The sequence below is a fragment of the Choloepus didactylus genome, chromosome 1, assembly GCF_015220235.1.
Source record: "Choloepus didactylus isolate mChoDid1 chromosome 1, mChoDid1.pri, whole genome shotgun sequence".
Taxonomy (NCBI): Eukaryota; Metazoa; Chordata; class Mammalia; order Pilosa; family Megalonychidae; genus Choloepus; species Choloepus didactylus.
The window spans coordinates 201540028-201554439 of record NC_051307.1 but is presented as its reverse complement, the minus strand read 5'-3'; the positions used below and the strand labels follow the sequence as shown (position 1 = coordinate 201554439).

At 46.2% G+C, this 14412-nt stretch overlaps 1 protein-coding gene across 1 annotated transcript; it reads left to right on the top strand.

The window, feature by feature from the left end:
* The first annotated feature begins 459 nt into the window (after positions 1 to 459).
* Positions 460 to 1931, top strand: TMEM89 (transmembrane protein 89). Its single transcript, XM_037829037.1, has 2 exons — positions 460 to 1294; positions 1761 to 1931. Exons 1-2 carry the CDS (start codon positions 734 to 736, stop codon positions 1929 to 1931), a joined length of 732 nt encoding a protein of 243 aa, XP_037684965.1. The 5' UTR covers positions 460 to 733.
* The last annotated feature ends 12481 nt before the right edge of the window (positions 1932 to 14412 follow it).

The following is a 14412-nucleotide window of genomic DNA, read 5'->3' as shown; positions in this document are numbered from 1 at the left end:
TTAGTTTATTTGTTCTAGTATCTTTCTCAAGTAGATTCTTTGAGTTTTCTATTTATAAGATCAAGTCATCTGCAAATAGAGTTAGTTTTGCTTCTTACAATTTGGATGCTTTTTATTTCTTTCTCTTGCCTGATAGCTCTGGCTAGACCTTCAGTACATTGTTGAATAACAGTCATGCATCCTTGTCTTGTTCCTGATCTTAGGGTGAAAGCTTTCAGTCTTTCACCATTGAGTGTCTTTCACCATTGAGTGTAATATTTGCTGTGGGTTTTTCGTAAATGAACTTTATCATGTTGGGAAGGCTCTCTTTTATTCCTAGATTTCTGACTGTTTTTTTTTTTATCATGAAAGGATATTGAATTTTGTCAAATGCCTTTCTGCATCAATTAATGCGGTGTATTACATTGACTGATTTTTTAATTTTGAACCATCCTTGTATTCCTGGAATAAATCCCACTTGTTCATGGTGTATTGTCCTTATAGTGTACTGTTGGATTCAATTTACCAGTATTTTGTTGAGGATTGTTGGTGAGTTTTGGTCAAGGTCCTGATGCAATCTGATCCCCAGTTTTGAGCACTCACTCTGGGGCAACATGGACTTTGGGGGTGCGGCTTGGAGGTAGGGGACCCGTGAGCAGCTTGGTGGCACTTGACCTGCGGTGTTGCTGCCATTGGTGGAGAGCAGCAGCTTCAGGGTCTGTGGGGTGTTTGGACTTTAGTAGTTGGATGTTAGATGGAGGGGAGGGAGGGAAAGGAAGTGCTCCTTCAGCCCTGGGCCAGCCCAGCCTCGGGTCCTAGGGCCCCAAGCCTGCCCCCTGTCCCTATCCCTGGAACCCAGCTCCTCTTGGCTCTTCCCACTACTATTTTCTGGCCAGATCACTTTGTGAGCTCCAGGTGCCCAACTGGAACCTGCTACCTCAGAGCCAGGGTTGCCCCTGGGGGAGGGGCGTTTGCCCGTTGCCAGGCGCTCAGGTTCCGGCCCCTGGCACTTGCCGCAGCCATGCTTCAGGGACCATCCTTCCTGCCATTGTTGCTCCTCCTTGCGATGCCTGCCCTTGCCCCTGCCTGGTCGCGGCCCCTCTGGTACCAGGTGGGGCTGGACTTGCAGCCTTGGGGGTGTCAGCCGGACAGCCTGGAGGGTTGCAAGGGTGCCCTGGGCTGCCCTAACTATTGGGTGGGCCTGGGCATGGGAGACCACATCTACCCTGTAGCTGGAGTCACGCTCACCACCACCATGATGCTGGTGATCAGCCGTGCGATGAGGCAGCGGCGGCGTTCTCTGGCCAAGAGTGAGGTGAGCTCAGCACTGCTCTGCCCCCCACAGTCCCTTACCTCTACTCATATCCAATGGGCTCTTCTCCCACCCTCCTTCATCAGCCCACCCATTCCCCCCACCCCATGCCTTGTGGGCCTCCTGAGGCCCCCAGCCCACTCCAGTTCCCTACATCTGTCCACACATCCCCATGGAGCCCATGTCTGTCAACCCATCAGCCCCTGATCATACCCCATGGCCAGTACCCTGCAACCATCTGTCCCGCTTTGGTACCCCTTCTCTTCATCCAGCCCCCATGGCCCCCAAGACCAACCCTAGCCTACAACAGACCCTTGGTGACTCTCTGTTTCCCTGAGTCATCCTTCCCATGTCCATCAGGCACTACTCCCATCTTCAACCCCTCCTCCCTAGCTCCATTGCTATTTTACTACACCCCTATCCCATCCCTCTGCTCCCTCTCACTCTTGCCTCTTGGTCCTATCCTCAGCAACTGCAGATGACCACTGACCCCTGTAGACCCTGGAAGCGGCGGGCCCCGCTCTCAGACCGCACCCTACTCCTCGGGGTTCTGCACATGCTAGATGCCCTCTTGGTCCATATCGAGGGCCACCTGCAGCGTCTAGCCACCCAGCAGCAAATAAAAGGAACTCCCGCCTAGAGTGGGTGACCTGACCCGTGCCTCTCTTTGCCTGTATCCATCTGGGGTAGGGATGGCCTGAGGCCCCAGGCCAGGGCTTGGGCTAGTGTATCAGTTCTTTCCAGGCCTGTCTAGACCCGGTGTCCCCTTGTCTACTCTTTGAGCCAGCAGACATTTTGAGGTATGCATGAGGGACTGGGCCTCGATGCCCAGGATGGGTGGACAGGGGTGGGGTCCAGGCTGGCTCACACCTCTCCATCGCCCCATCTGCTAATCCCTCCTCACTAAGGATCCCACTCATAAACAGTCGCAACTGCTCCTCTAGCCGTGACTGGCACCTGGGGACCCCCAGTGTGGTGGGAGATGTGACCATCAGGGCAGACTTGGGTGGTCCAGGGAAGGCTGCTTGGAGGAAGTAACTACTGAGACTGAGGAGGAATGGGTGTGGAGAAGGGCATGCCGGACAGATCATACGTTGTGCTTGGTTCTCTCTGCACGGTGGTGAGCTGGGCTGCACCCAGTCACGGAAGGCCTCAGGCGAGGGGTTGGGCTTCTCCAGTGGGCAGGGGAGCCGGAGCAGGACCTGGTCAGTTGAGGAGAGGAGGGGGCAATGGTGGGGCTCAAAGCAGGCCCCAGGGTGTCTGACGGAGGACTGAGAGCCCTGGGCCTCAGTCCCTGTGGGGTCACTCCTGCTCCAACACCAGCCCAGGGAGCCTGCCATGGGAGCAATCGTTATGACTTTGGTTTTGCTACCAAAGTGTAGCTGTTTCTGGTTGCCCTCAAGGTGATCCCCCAGAGAGTCACTGTACTGAGTCTCCAAAAGCGGCCATTCCCCAGGCCCTTGGCTCCTGCCCCCACACCATGCTCAGGCCCAGCAACCCCAGTCTGAGGCCAGGTGGGCAATCCTAGCCAGCTGTCTACATCTCTGTGGAGGCCTCAGACACACTCTGGAACCTGAGGAGCCCTTGCTCCAAGGCCCTGGCAGCGGAGTGAGGGATGAGCCTTACCGAAGGGCACTTACCCCCTTCCTTCTACCACAGGAGAGCCAGAATGAGTGGGCCTGAGGCCTGTGCATTTTTTACGGTCCCTGTTTTGAAAAGTATGCAAAATTATGAATTTGAAAATAGGAACAGGTGAATAAAAGTGAGAAAAGAAACCAAGCAATTTACAAGTTTAAAAAACTTGACAAATACTATAAAATGAAATCCAGAAAAATCCAGAAAATGTTTTTGATGACCTCCTAACATTTCTGTAATAGTTTTTCCCCTACATTTTCTGACTGCTGAATGTGATGGCCTGTACATAAGACAAAGATTTTATAATTTGGGGGAAAATATTTTCTATACAGAGAATAGAAAGGAATTCAGTCTTCCTTTGTGTCTTAATTATTGATAGTTTAGAAAAGTTCTTTCACTTCCCAACCTGTTTTCAATGGCATCACATAAGAGTTCTGGATTATTATCAAATTTGAGTAACGACCATCAACTTTCATATAGTAACTGAAGGATTTTCCACAGACAATCTTCTGCCTCCACACGTTGTAAACCTTGTTTTCCCTCCATGGCTCATGATTTTTCCTGATCTGGGTCCTGTGGGGCAGGTTCTTAGTGCAAGAGCACTTGCACTTCTGGCCCAAGCCAGGAGCTCTGACAGGCAGGAGGTTCCTGGGGCCGTTCCCACACTAGGACAGGAACGATCGCTCTACACAGGGGTAGAACAAACCACCTAAATATGTCCCTGTAAATCTAAACCAGGGGTGTCCTGTGGTAGGCTTGGTGCAGTAGCACCCAGGTCCCCCTTCAAGGAAGGCCTGCTGCTCCTGACACTGGGAGTGTGGCCAGCGTATGGAGCTGCCCCAGCAACTGAGAGGCCCCTCGCAGCTGCTCTCCCTGGCCCAACCCTTTCCGTCCCTCCCTCAGGGGCTGACCACAAAGGACTCTCAGTAAATGTCTTGCAGACCCTGATCTCCCTTTCAGAATCTGCTTCCAAGAGACCCCAACTAGGAACAATCCCCAACTCACCTTCCCCTTCGCTCATCCAGAAAATTTCACAGCCTCTCTGATGCCCCCTGCCATCCCCCATGGGGGAAGGAGTCTGAGGGGAAGAGGCCTGAGGTCCTAATTGAACACAGTTCAAATATCTTCATTCTGCAAGTTTTCCAAATCATTTGACCCTGTGGACATGCACTGGGGCCCTTCCCAAGGCCTGGAAAGGGCCATGCAAGTAAAGGATGCTGAAGATCAAGCTTCTCCAGCCTCTCATTAGCTCCACCTCTGCATCCTGCAAGGTTTACTGAGTGCCTACTGTTTGCCGGCCCCACCATGGATGCCAGGACCACCGATGTACAGAATAGACCCAGCTCCTTCCTTACCCACTCGCAAATTGGGGGGTATGGAGGGAGTGAAAGAGACCCCAAAAGGCAGTTACTCAGAACTACTGGCCTTTGGAGATTGGTTTGAAAAATATTTTTATGGAAAGCATGAATAAATAGTTTTAAACTATATGTTAAAAAAAAAAAGGCAATTACTCCACAGAGAGGCACGCTGGCCCCAGCCGGGGTGGGCAGGGGCGGGCTTGGTGCTGGCACCTGAAGCATGAGGTGAGTCATTAGAGGAGGCGGAAAGGGCTCCAGTCAGGACAAGCAAGTGCAAAGACCTGGTGGGGGACAAACCTTGACTTGTTCCAGGAACTGTAAGGCTTCAGGACTTCAGGGGAAGCCAGGAGGGAGCAGGCAGGAGAGCCAGGAGTTGGGTGGTTCCTGGGGAGAGGGTGGAGGTCAGAATAATGGTCCCCCAAGGATATTCAAGCCCTAGTCCCTAGAACCTCTGAATATGTTATATTACAGGGCAAAGTGAATTCTGCAGATGGAATTGAGGTTAAAGACCTTAAAATAAAAAGATGACCCTGAATTATTTGAGTGGGGTTGGTGTAATCATATGATCCCTTAAAAGCAGCAGAAGGCAGAAAAGTTAGAGATTCAAAGTGTGAGAGGGACTTGCCCCTCCGTGGGTGGTTTGAAGATGGTGAAAGAAAGCCACGAGCCAAGAATTTCAGGTGACCCCTAGAAGCTGAGAACACCCCTGTGCTGGCTTGTATATATTATGTCCCCCAGAAAAAGCCATATTCTTTAATGCAGTCTTGTGGGGGCAGATGTATTAGTGTGGATTAGGTTGGAACCTATTGGTTTGGTATTTCCATGGAGGTGTGACCCCGCCCATTCAGCGTGGGCCTTGATTAGTTTACTAAAGCATTATATAAGCTCAGACAGAAGGAGCTCACAGCTGGAACTGAGACAGACATTTTGAAGACAGCCGCTGGAAGCTGATGCAGACATTTTGGAGAACACCGTTTTGAAACGCAACCTGGGAGCAAGCAGACGCCAGCCACGTGCCTTCCCAGCTACCAGGGATTTTGCGGATGCCATTGGCCATCCTTCAGTGAAGGTACCTGATTGTTAATGCCTTACCTTGGACACTTTATGGCTTTAAGACTGTAACTGTGTAACCAATAAAATCCCCTTTAGAAAACCCAATCCATTTCTGGTGTTTTGCTTAACAGCAGCATTAGCAAACTAGAACAGCCCCTCAGCTGACAGCCAGGGAGGAATTGGGGACCACCATCCTATAGCCACTGGGAACTGAATGCTGCCAACAAACTGAATAAGCAAAGAAATGAATTCTCCCACAGCCCTGCTGATGCCTTGATTTTAACCCAGTGGTCCCCATGTTGGACTTTTTTTTTAAATTTTTTTTTTAACAAATTTATTGATATGTAATTCTCATTCATATTTCACCCAGTTAAGTTGTACAAATCGGTGGTCTTTAATTATACGTATGAGCAACCATTACCATAATTTTAGAACATTTTCATCACCTCAAAAAAAAAAACCCATGTTGGACTTCTGACCTAAAAAACTAGATACAATAAATTCGTGTTGTTCTAAACCACTAAATTTATGGCATTTTGTTATGGCAGCAATAGAAAACTAATACAGGTTTTGGTATGAAGAGTGGGGTGCTGCTGTAACAAATACCTAAGAATGTGGAGACGGTTTTGGAATTGGGCAGTGGGTGGAAGCTGGAAAAATATTAAGGAGTATGATAGAAAAAAGCCAAGATCACCTTAAACCGAATGTTAGCAGAAATCTGAAATTAAGGAGGCTGCTGGTGAGGGCTGGGAAGAAAATGAGGAATGTGTTGTTGGAATCTGGTTGAGAAGGGATCCTGGTTACATCATATCGGAAAGCTTAGCGGAATTGTATCCTGCAGTTGGGTGGAAAGCCAAATTTTTTAAATGATGAACTCGATACTTAGCAAAAGAGATTTCCAACCTTAAAGGCTTGAAGGCAAGTTGAAGGCACAGCCTGGGTTCTCTTCCCTGCTAATAGTAAAATGAAATAGGACAGAGATAAATTGAGGGAAGAATTGTTGAACAAAATGAAACCAGGACTTGATGATTGTGGAAATTCTCAGCTAATTGTCCAGGAAAGCACTTCCCCCCAAATTCTTAAGATTGATGCAATTTTGTAGGAAAATATATATATAGGAGTAAAAGTGTTGGAGAAAACATGGTGAGAGGGATGATGCCTCACCAATATGGACTAACTACAATGTGTAAACTCAGAATTGAATCTTAGAACATAGCCTAACGTGGACACAATAATTGTAATAGTCCCTAGATTGTAAGCTCTTACAGCAGTTAACTCTATCCCTGAATTGTAATGCCTGTCTCTAAACTTTGAGATGCTGATCCCCTAGCGTATAACCTGATTGGTCTCTGGAACAATGCATATCTCTGAGATACCTGAAACTCAGAGCTAGAGCTCGGCAGATATGAATGTCAGTATTAGTGCATACAGCCACTGTCAAAAAAAAAAAAAAAAGCTGAAAAAGAGCCCAGACTTCAATTAGTGATATGAATGAAGCAGGTCTGGTTAAGACCAGGGCAAGCCAGGCCAAAGGGTAAAGGTTGAAACTGATTGTGTTTTAAAACTTCAACTTCCATATGAGACCAAGGGAATAGATATCTATTTGGTACAGGATCTAAATTTTCTAAACGGTACAACTCTACAGTTGATTTGTCCAAACACCACAATTGCATGGAACTTTGAATAGAAAGTGAGATATGGTAGGTTAGTATAGGCTGGAGTGAAATAGTGACACATCCCAGAGTAATTTGGGCAGATAATAAAAAATATATTTACAGCCTCCCCCTCCCCAGCCCCGAGGATCTGGGGGAAGGTGCGGATGTGTTGGACATCCTCACCTGGACTGGTGTTGATGTTGTCAGAAACATTGGGACTGGCGGTTTGATGTGCTGAGCCCTCGAGCACGGGACTTGCCCTTATGAAGCTCATAACCACAAACGAGAGTCTAAACTTGCATGTAATGGTGCCTAAGATTCTCCCCCTGAGTACCTCTTTGTTGCTCAGATGTGGCCCTCTCTCTCTCTAACTGAGCCATCTCAACAGGTGAACTCGCTGCCCTCCCCACTACGTGGGACCCGACTCCCAGGGGTGTAAATCTCCCTGGCAATGCAGAATATGACTCCCGGGGATGAATGTGGACCCGGCATCGTGGGACTGAGAGTATCTTCTTGACCAAAAGGGGGAAGAGAAATGAGACGAAAGAGTTTCAGTGGCTGAGAGATTTCAAATGGAGTCGAGAGGTCACTCTGGTGGACATTCTTATGCACTATATAGATAACACCTCTTAGGTTTTAATGTATTGGAATAGCTAGAAGTAAACACCTGAAACTACCAAACTCCAACCCAGCAGTCTGGACTCCTGAAGACAATTATATAATAATGTAGATTACAAGGGGTGACAGTGTGATTGTGAAGACCTTGTGGATCACACCCCCTTTATCTAGTGTATGGATGAGTAGAAAAATGGGGATAAAAGCTAAAGGACAAATGGGGTGGGATGGGGGGATGATTTGGGTGTTCTTTTTTCACTTTTATTTTTTATTCTTGTTCTGGTTCTTTCTGATGTAAGGAAAACGTTCAGAGACAGATTGTGGTGATGAACACGTAACTATGTTATCATATTGTGGACAGTGGATTGTATACCATGGATAATTGTATGGTGTGTGAATGTATTTCAATAAAACTGAATTTAATAAAAAAAATTGATGCAATTTTGATTAAATCAGATTTTCTTTTAGACTGACAATGTCATTATAAAAATCATCGAAGTTGACAGTTGAGTAGGCCAAATAAATAATGAGTGGGAAGAGTAAGGTGAAAGCCAGAGCCCTCATGTGCTGCCCCAGAGACCTGTTACAAGCTTGAGAATCCCTGGGTGGATGAAGTGGGCTTCAGATGTGTGGTGGTGAAGGGAGAGCTGTTCAGGAAATGGTGTTGTAAAATTCAATTTGCAATTTAGGGGGAAAAGGATGTTTACACCTCACCTTGGTATACAAAGTAAATTCCTGAAAATCAGTGAATCACCAAGACTTGCCAAATTGTTGCAATGACCACTGCTTGTATTTGACCTTTTAATAACATTTCCTTTTTTGGCTAACCACCCCCCCCCCCTTTTTTTCATTTAAAAAATAAAAATAGTTTACTTGCAAAAGTTTGCAAGGAGTTGAGATTCTTAGAAACCATATCAATAAAAAATACAACAGTTTTTTTTTTTTTTCTAATCCCACCAAGTTGTCAATGTTACTGGGGTCCTGGTTTGCTAAAGCTGCTGGAAATGCAATATACCTGAAATGGATTGGCTTTTACAATGGGGGTTTATTAGTTCACAAATTTACAGTTCTAAGTCCATGAAAATTTCCCAATTAAAGCATCAAGAGGTAGATACCTTCTCTGAGGAAAGTTGTCCAGAACACCTCTGTCAGCTGGGAAGGCATGTGGCTGGGGTCTGCTAGTCCTTTGCTCCCGGGTTGCATTGCTTTCAGTTTCTGATTCCCGTGGCTTTTTCCTTAAGCATCTGTGGGTTCTCATTTAGCTTCTCTGGGGCAAGCTCTGGGCTTCATCTCTTAGCTTAGACTCTCCAAACATCTTTCTGTCTGTATCTCCAAGCATCTGGATCTGTGTTGACTCTAATCAAGACCCAACTTGAATGGGTGGGTTACATCTCCATGGAAACAACCTAATCAAAAGGTCATACTCAACAATAGGTCTGCCCCCACAAGACTGGTTTAAAAGAACATGGCTTTTCTGGGGGGACATAATAGATCCAAATCAGCATACTGGGTTTATAGTTCATTTGTTCATAGTATAAAAATAGTAATTTTCTCCCATTACTATCATTCCCACAATGGTTCACACCCACCTGAATCGACCAGATTCAAGCACATGTTTTTCTGGGGTACATACAGCTTCAAACCATCATGGATGACCAGTATGTTCAGGAGCCCACTGGGCAATGATAAGAGTGGTTGAAGAAGTAGTCTGACGACATTCACAAAACAGGTCATTCTATCTAGCAATTATTAAAATTCTCTTCTGCAGAGGCCATCCTCTGAAGGGCATTCACATAGGATACAAATACCTTTACATTCTGTTCCCATGCAGAGAAGTCTCTCCATATACCTCTTCCCCAGAACTCCTTGTCACTAATTTTCCAGTCATGTTCTTTCCAAGTTACTGACCATACAGCCAAATCATTAACTACAGTCCATGAATTGATGTGGACCAATATCTCTGATCACCTATAGTTTTAGGCAAAATAAATAACCAGGTGCCCTGTTCTAGGTCCTGTCCACTGGGAAGCTTTTCCTTCTCCACTGTTCTTCAGGGCCACCTTGGAATGAGGTTGCAGTGCTTTAGCCATCCACTTTCAGGTGGTACCAGCATATCCTGCAATGCTACCTGTAAACCAAGCCAGAGTATTTTTATTTCTCAGTCAACAGGTCAAAGGGAATCCCTCATGAGGCCGTAAGTGATGGCTGAGAGAGAAAAAACAATGCAGCAGGAGTAGGGACCATGGGCATCTGGGCCACTTCCTCGTGTAACTTAGTTGTGTCTTCAGGATCTGCTTGAGCCCAGTCTCACATATACCACTTCACTTGGTGACGGAGAGCTGCTGTGCACGCCCAACTTTATAGCTGACTTTATGAGTCACACAACACCCAGTTCATGATGAGCAGCTCAGACCTCTTGGTAACTTGGTAGTCCACTGTCAAGCATTCAGTCTCTACTACGACCTAATAATAAGCAAGAAGCTGAAGTGGCGGCCAGGCCTTTCCTGGGCCCTTTGCTCGTCTTCCCCGCCCTACACCGGCCTTCACTCTGGAGCGGTGGCAGATGGAGGAGCTCTCCAGTTCCTCCTGGGAGAGGCTGCTGCAGTCCCGGGACAAGATGTTCTCCAAGTTCACCTCCACCCTGCAGCATGCCGTGGGCCAACAGAGGAGGGGGGGGGGTGCCAGGGGCTTCCCTGCATGTCTACAATGTCACACTTCCTGGCTGTCTCTCTTCTCTGGCTTTCCCTTTTCACCCTAGGGTGACAGTGAGGTGGGGGAGGGGATTAGTGGCCGGCTTTAGAACCTATTTGGAACAGGATTTGCAGAAGGCCTGAGTGTGAGTTTTGAGGGAGAGGAGTCAAGGATGACTCCTAGATTTTTAACCTGAGCAACTGGATGAATGGAGGCATCATTTGCCGAGATGAAGACAAATATGGGAGGAACGAGTTTGGGAGGTAATCTGAAGAGTTTGGCTTTAGCTACATTCAGTTTGAGAAGCCCACTGGCTATCTAAGTGGAGAAGGTGAGGAGACTGACAGGAATAAGGGAGTCATCGCTGTATGTACAGACAGCACAGAAGACACAAGGCCGGACGAGATGACCAGAGAGCGAGTGTTGAGAAGGAAGGGAAGAGGTGTCAGGATTGAGCCCTGGGCACGCCTTGTGTAAAGGTCAGGGGTGGGAGGAACCAGTGAGGCGCTGTGAGAAGAAGCATCTAGGGAGGTGGGAGGAGAACTGGGAGAGCATGGGAACCTGGACACCAAGACTGGATGAGGTCCTGAGGAGGTGGGTCAGGCCAACCGTGTTCAATGAGACTGCGGCCATCGGATTTAGCCACACGGAACTCATAGGTGACCTCGACAGGCATGATTTCAGTGGAGCAGAACGGAGGCCGGACTAGAGTTGGTTCAAGAGAGAATGAAAGGAGAGAAATTGCAGGCAGTGATCATGGGGTCAATTCTTTGGGGGAGCTCTGCTTGAAGGAGGGTACAAAATGTGGTGGTCATTAGAGGAGGTTGTGGGGCCAAGCGAGGGTGTTTTAATGAAGCGATGGTCACATTCTTCTTCGTAAATTCTGCAGGAGCACAGGCTTTGGATGAATGAGTGAGTGATCTGCAGGGACCCAGGCCCCAGGTTCCCATCTCAAAAGTAGGAGGGCCTGGGCACATATAAGCACATGGGTGTATTTGTTTTCTTTCCCCTTTTTGCCCACAGATGGCACTTACTATGTATATTTACACATCTTGTTCTTATATTTAACATGACATGATAATTATTGTTGTTGATAATTATGTAACAGTTACTCTATGGCAGGCTGTGTTCTAATACTTTATATCTACTAGATAATTTAATCTTTCGTAGCCTGTTTTAGTTTGCCAGGGCTACTGTAAACAAACGCCATAGATGAGTTGGCTTAAACAGCAGCAATTTATTGTCTCACAGTTCTGGAGGCTAAAAGTCTGAAATCAAAGTTTTGGCAAGGCCATGCTTCCTCACAAAGAAGAGTATTTATGCCATGCCTCTCCTCTGGCTTCTGGGGGGTGCTCGGCAATTCACAGCGTCCCTTGGCTTGTGGTAGCATCACTCCAGCTACACCATATGGCACCCCCCCTCTGTCTGTCTGTCTCTGACACTCTTACTGTGTCTAAATGTCCTCTCCTTATAAGACATCTGTTATGTTACATCAGAGCCTACTGTAATCCAATTTGGCCTCATCTTAACTAATAACATCTTCAAAAATCCTGTTTACAAATAAGGTCACATTCATAGGACCAGGGGTAAGGACTTGAACACATCTTCTTGGGAGACACAAGTCAATCCATAGCACAGCCCTACAAGGTATAATTATGGAGATGAGGAGACTGACGTACAGAGAGATAAAATAACTTGCTGAAGTTGGGAAGCTCAGATTAGTCATTTTATATATAATGCTCTTATTAAGCAGAACAAAATACAGCAATGTGCCCATATCATAAGCTTCACAAGTTTTCATAAAGTGAACACATGCTTGGGCAACAACTACCTGGGGCGAGAAGTCCCCATCCTCATGTCTGCCCCATCCCCTAGTATCCCGTTCAAGCTCCTTCCTGTCACCACTCTGTCTTCTCCCAAAGCCAGCCATGACCTTCACTTGTAACATCTTGGGTGAGTTCCCTTTCAGCACTTTGAAGGTGCTTCTCCATTGTCTTCTGGCTTTGGAGTTTCTGATGAGAAGTCTTGTCTTTATTCCTCTGCATGTAATTTATTTTTTCATAAGTTAGTTGTGCCTGTTTTTGAATTTTATAGAAATGGAATCATACAGTATAGCGCTTTCATGCCTGGCTTCTTTCACCCACCATCATGTTTCTGAGTGTCAGCCAGGTTAGTTCATTCACTCTCAGTGCAGTGTGTTTTGCATTGTATGCATATACTACAATTTATGTTTCCACTCTCTTGTTGGTGGATGTTTGGGTTATCTCCAGCTTCAGATTATTACAACTACAGCTGTTATGAATATTTTTGTGCATTGCTTTTGATGCCCATATTAACACATTTCTTTGAGGTGTATTCTAGGAGTGGAGTTGTTCATTGGTTGTACATATGTTCAGCATTCTGCCTAAAAGTTTTTCAAGGCAGTTGTACCATTTTACCCGACCAGCAGAAGTATACAAGACTTCCAGTTGCTCCATGTCCTGGGTGACACTTGGTATGGTCAACCTTTTTGCTTTTAGTCCTCATAGTGGGCGTGCAGTGATGTCTGGTAGTGGTTTGATTTCCATCTCCCTGATGAACAATGATGTTGCATACTTTTTCGTGTGCTTATTGGCTATTTGGTTATTCTCTTTTGCTCAGTGTTTTGTTTTCGTGGTTTTTTTTTCCCCAGTGAATTTTAATTTCCATTTCTTTTACTGCGAGTGAGACTGAACACTTTCAAGTGTTTAGGAGCTCCTTGAATTTCCTTTTTAGGGAACTGTTTGCCATGTGTTTGAATTATTTTTTTATTGGATTGAAGGTCTTTTATTATGAGTTTGTAAGAGCTCTTCATATATTAGGGAAATAGGCCCTTCATAGTATGATCTGCAAGTATTTTTCCCAATGTGTTCAACTGGAGTTTTTCCTCACAGACAACTTTAAATTTTCATATGGGTTGATATTGTTGGTTGTTGCTACCCTAGAGTGATTGATTTAAAACATAAATCAGAGCTCATCACTCTCTGAGGAAACCTCCAATGGCCCCCACTGCCTGTAGGATAAAGCAGGCCTTTCTGACTCCAGGGTCTGCCCATGCCCCCAGCCTTCTGTGTTCCAGCCACACGAGGCCTTATTGCACCTTGAAAATGTCAAAAATGTCAAGCCTGTTCCCACCCCAGGGCTTTTGCACTTGCTGTTTCCTCCGCCTGGATGGCTTTTCTCAGATCTTCCTGTGACCCTCATCAAGCAGGTCTTGGCTCAAACGTCCCATTTCAGAGAGGTGCCCAACCCTCTCACCTTTACCTGGTTGTATTTGTATTCAGAACTCTCTCTCCACCTCATGGTGTTCTCTGAGTTATTTACTTGTTCCTTCCTGGGGCCTCGCTGAATCCCTGATGCCTAGAAACAAGCTCCAGGACATAGCAGGTGCTCAGTAAATAGTTGTTTTAAGAATGAATGAAGAGTACATGTGAAAAAATTAAACTGAATTAAAGAAAAGAAAACCAAAGTTTAAAACCTTTGGAGAGGTAAGAACTTCCTAATAAAGGAGTGACAGACAAAAATAATTCTCCACCTAAAAGTCAATTTGCCCCTCCCAGGCAGCTGGCAGCAGGCTGAGGGAGTTGATGAAGCCTATTTACATATCACAGGTCGTGCTGCAGATCACCTGGGATCTGGAGAGCACCCAAGAAGCTCCGAGAATGCAGGAGCTGGTTCAACTTCCTTAAGGCCTCTCTCAACACTCCAGTTTTCCTCGCCAGGGTTCTCTTTAATTCCTGTAAAGAACCAAGCCATTCCTGTCATTTACAGTTACCAAATCTTCCCCAGAAATCCATTCCCAAGGCTGAAGAGCACACAAATCAGTGATGTCTGTTTTCTGGTTTGCATTTTTTCACTTGCTTCCTTGTGCTTTTATATTTGACAAAGCCAATAAACCAATTTGTTGCATACAAAAAAAAAAAAGGTCAATTTGCCCCAAAGTCAATACAAATCAAGATCAGTTTGCTAACGGTATTTCACCTCTTGGAGGACCTGCTCATCCCCTCTGGACTTGGGTGTTTCGAGTCGCTTTGGTGTTCGGTGTTCACCATTTCAGACATTTGCCCTCCATCAGAATCTACATACAGCAGTTCTG

Excerpts from the sequence above, each read along its gene's own strand:
- TMEM89 (XM_037829037.1), top strand. The coding sequence starts at position 734 with ATGGAGGGGAGGGAGGGAAAGGAAGTGCTCCTTCAGCCCTGGGCCAGC. Across the intron at positions 1,295-1,760 it reads GTTCTCTGGCCAAGAGTGAG|CAACTGCAGATGACCACTGA; the intron begins GTGAGCTCAGCA and ends TCCTATCCTCAG.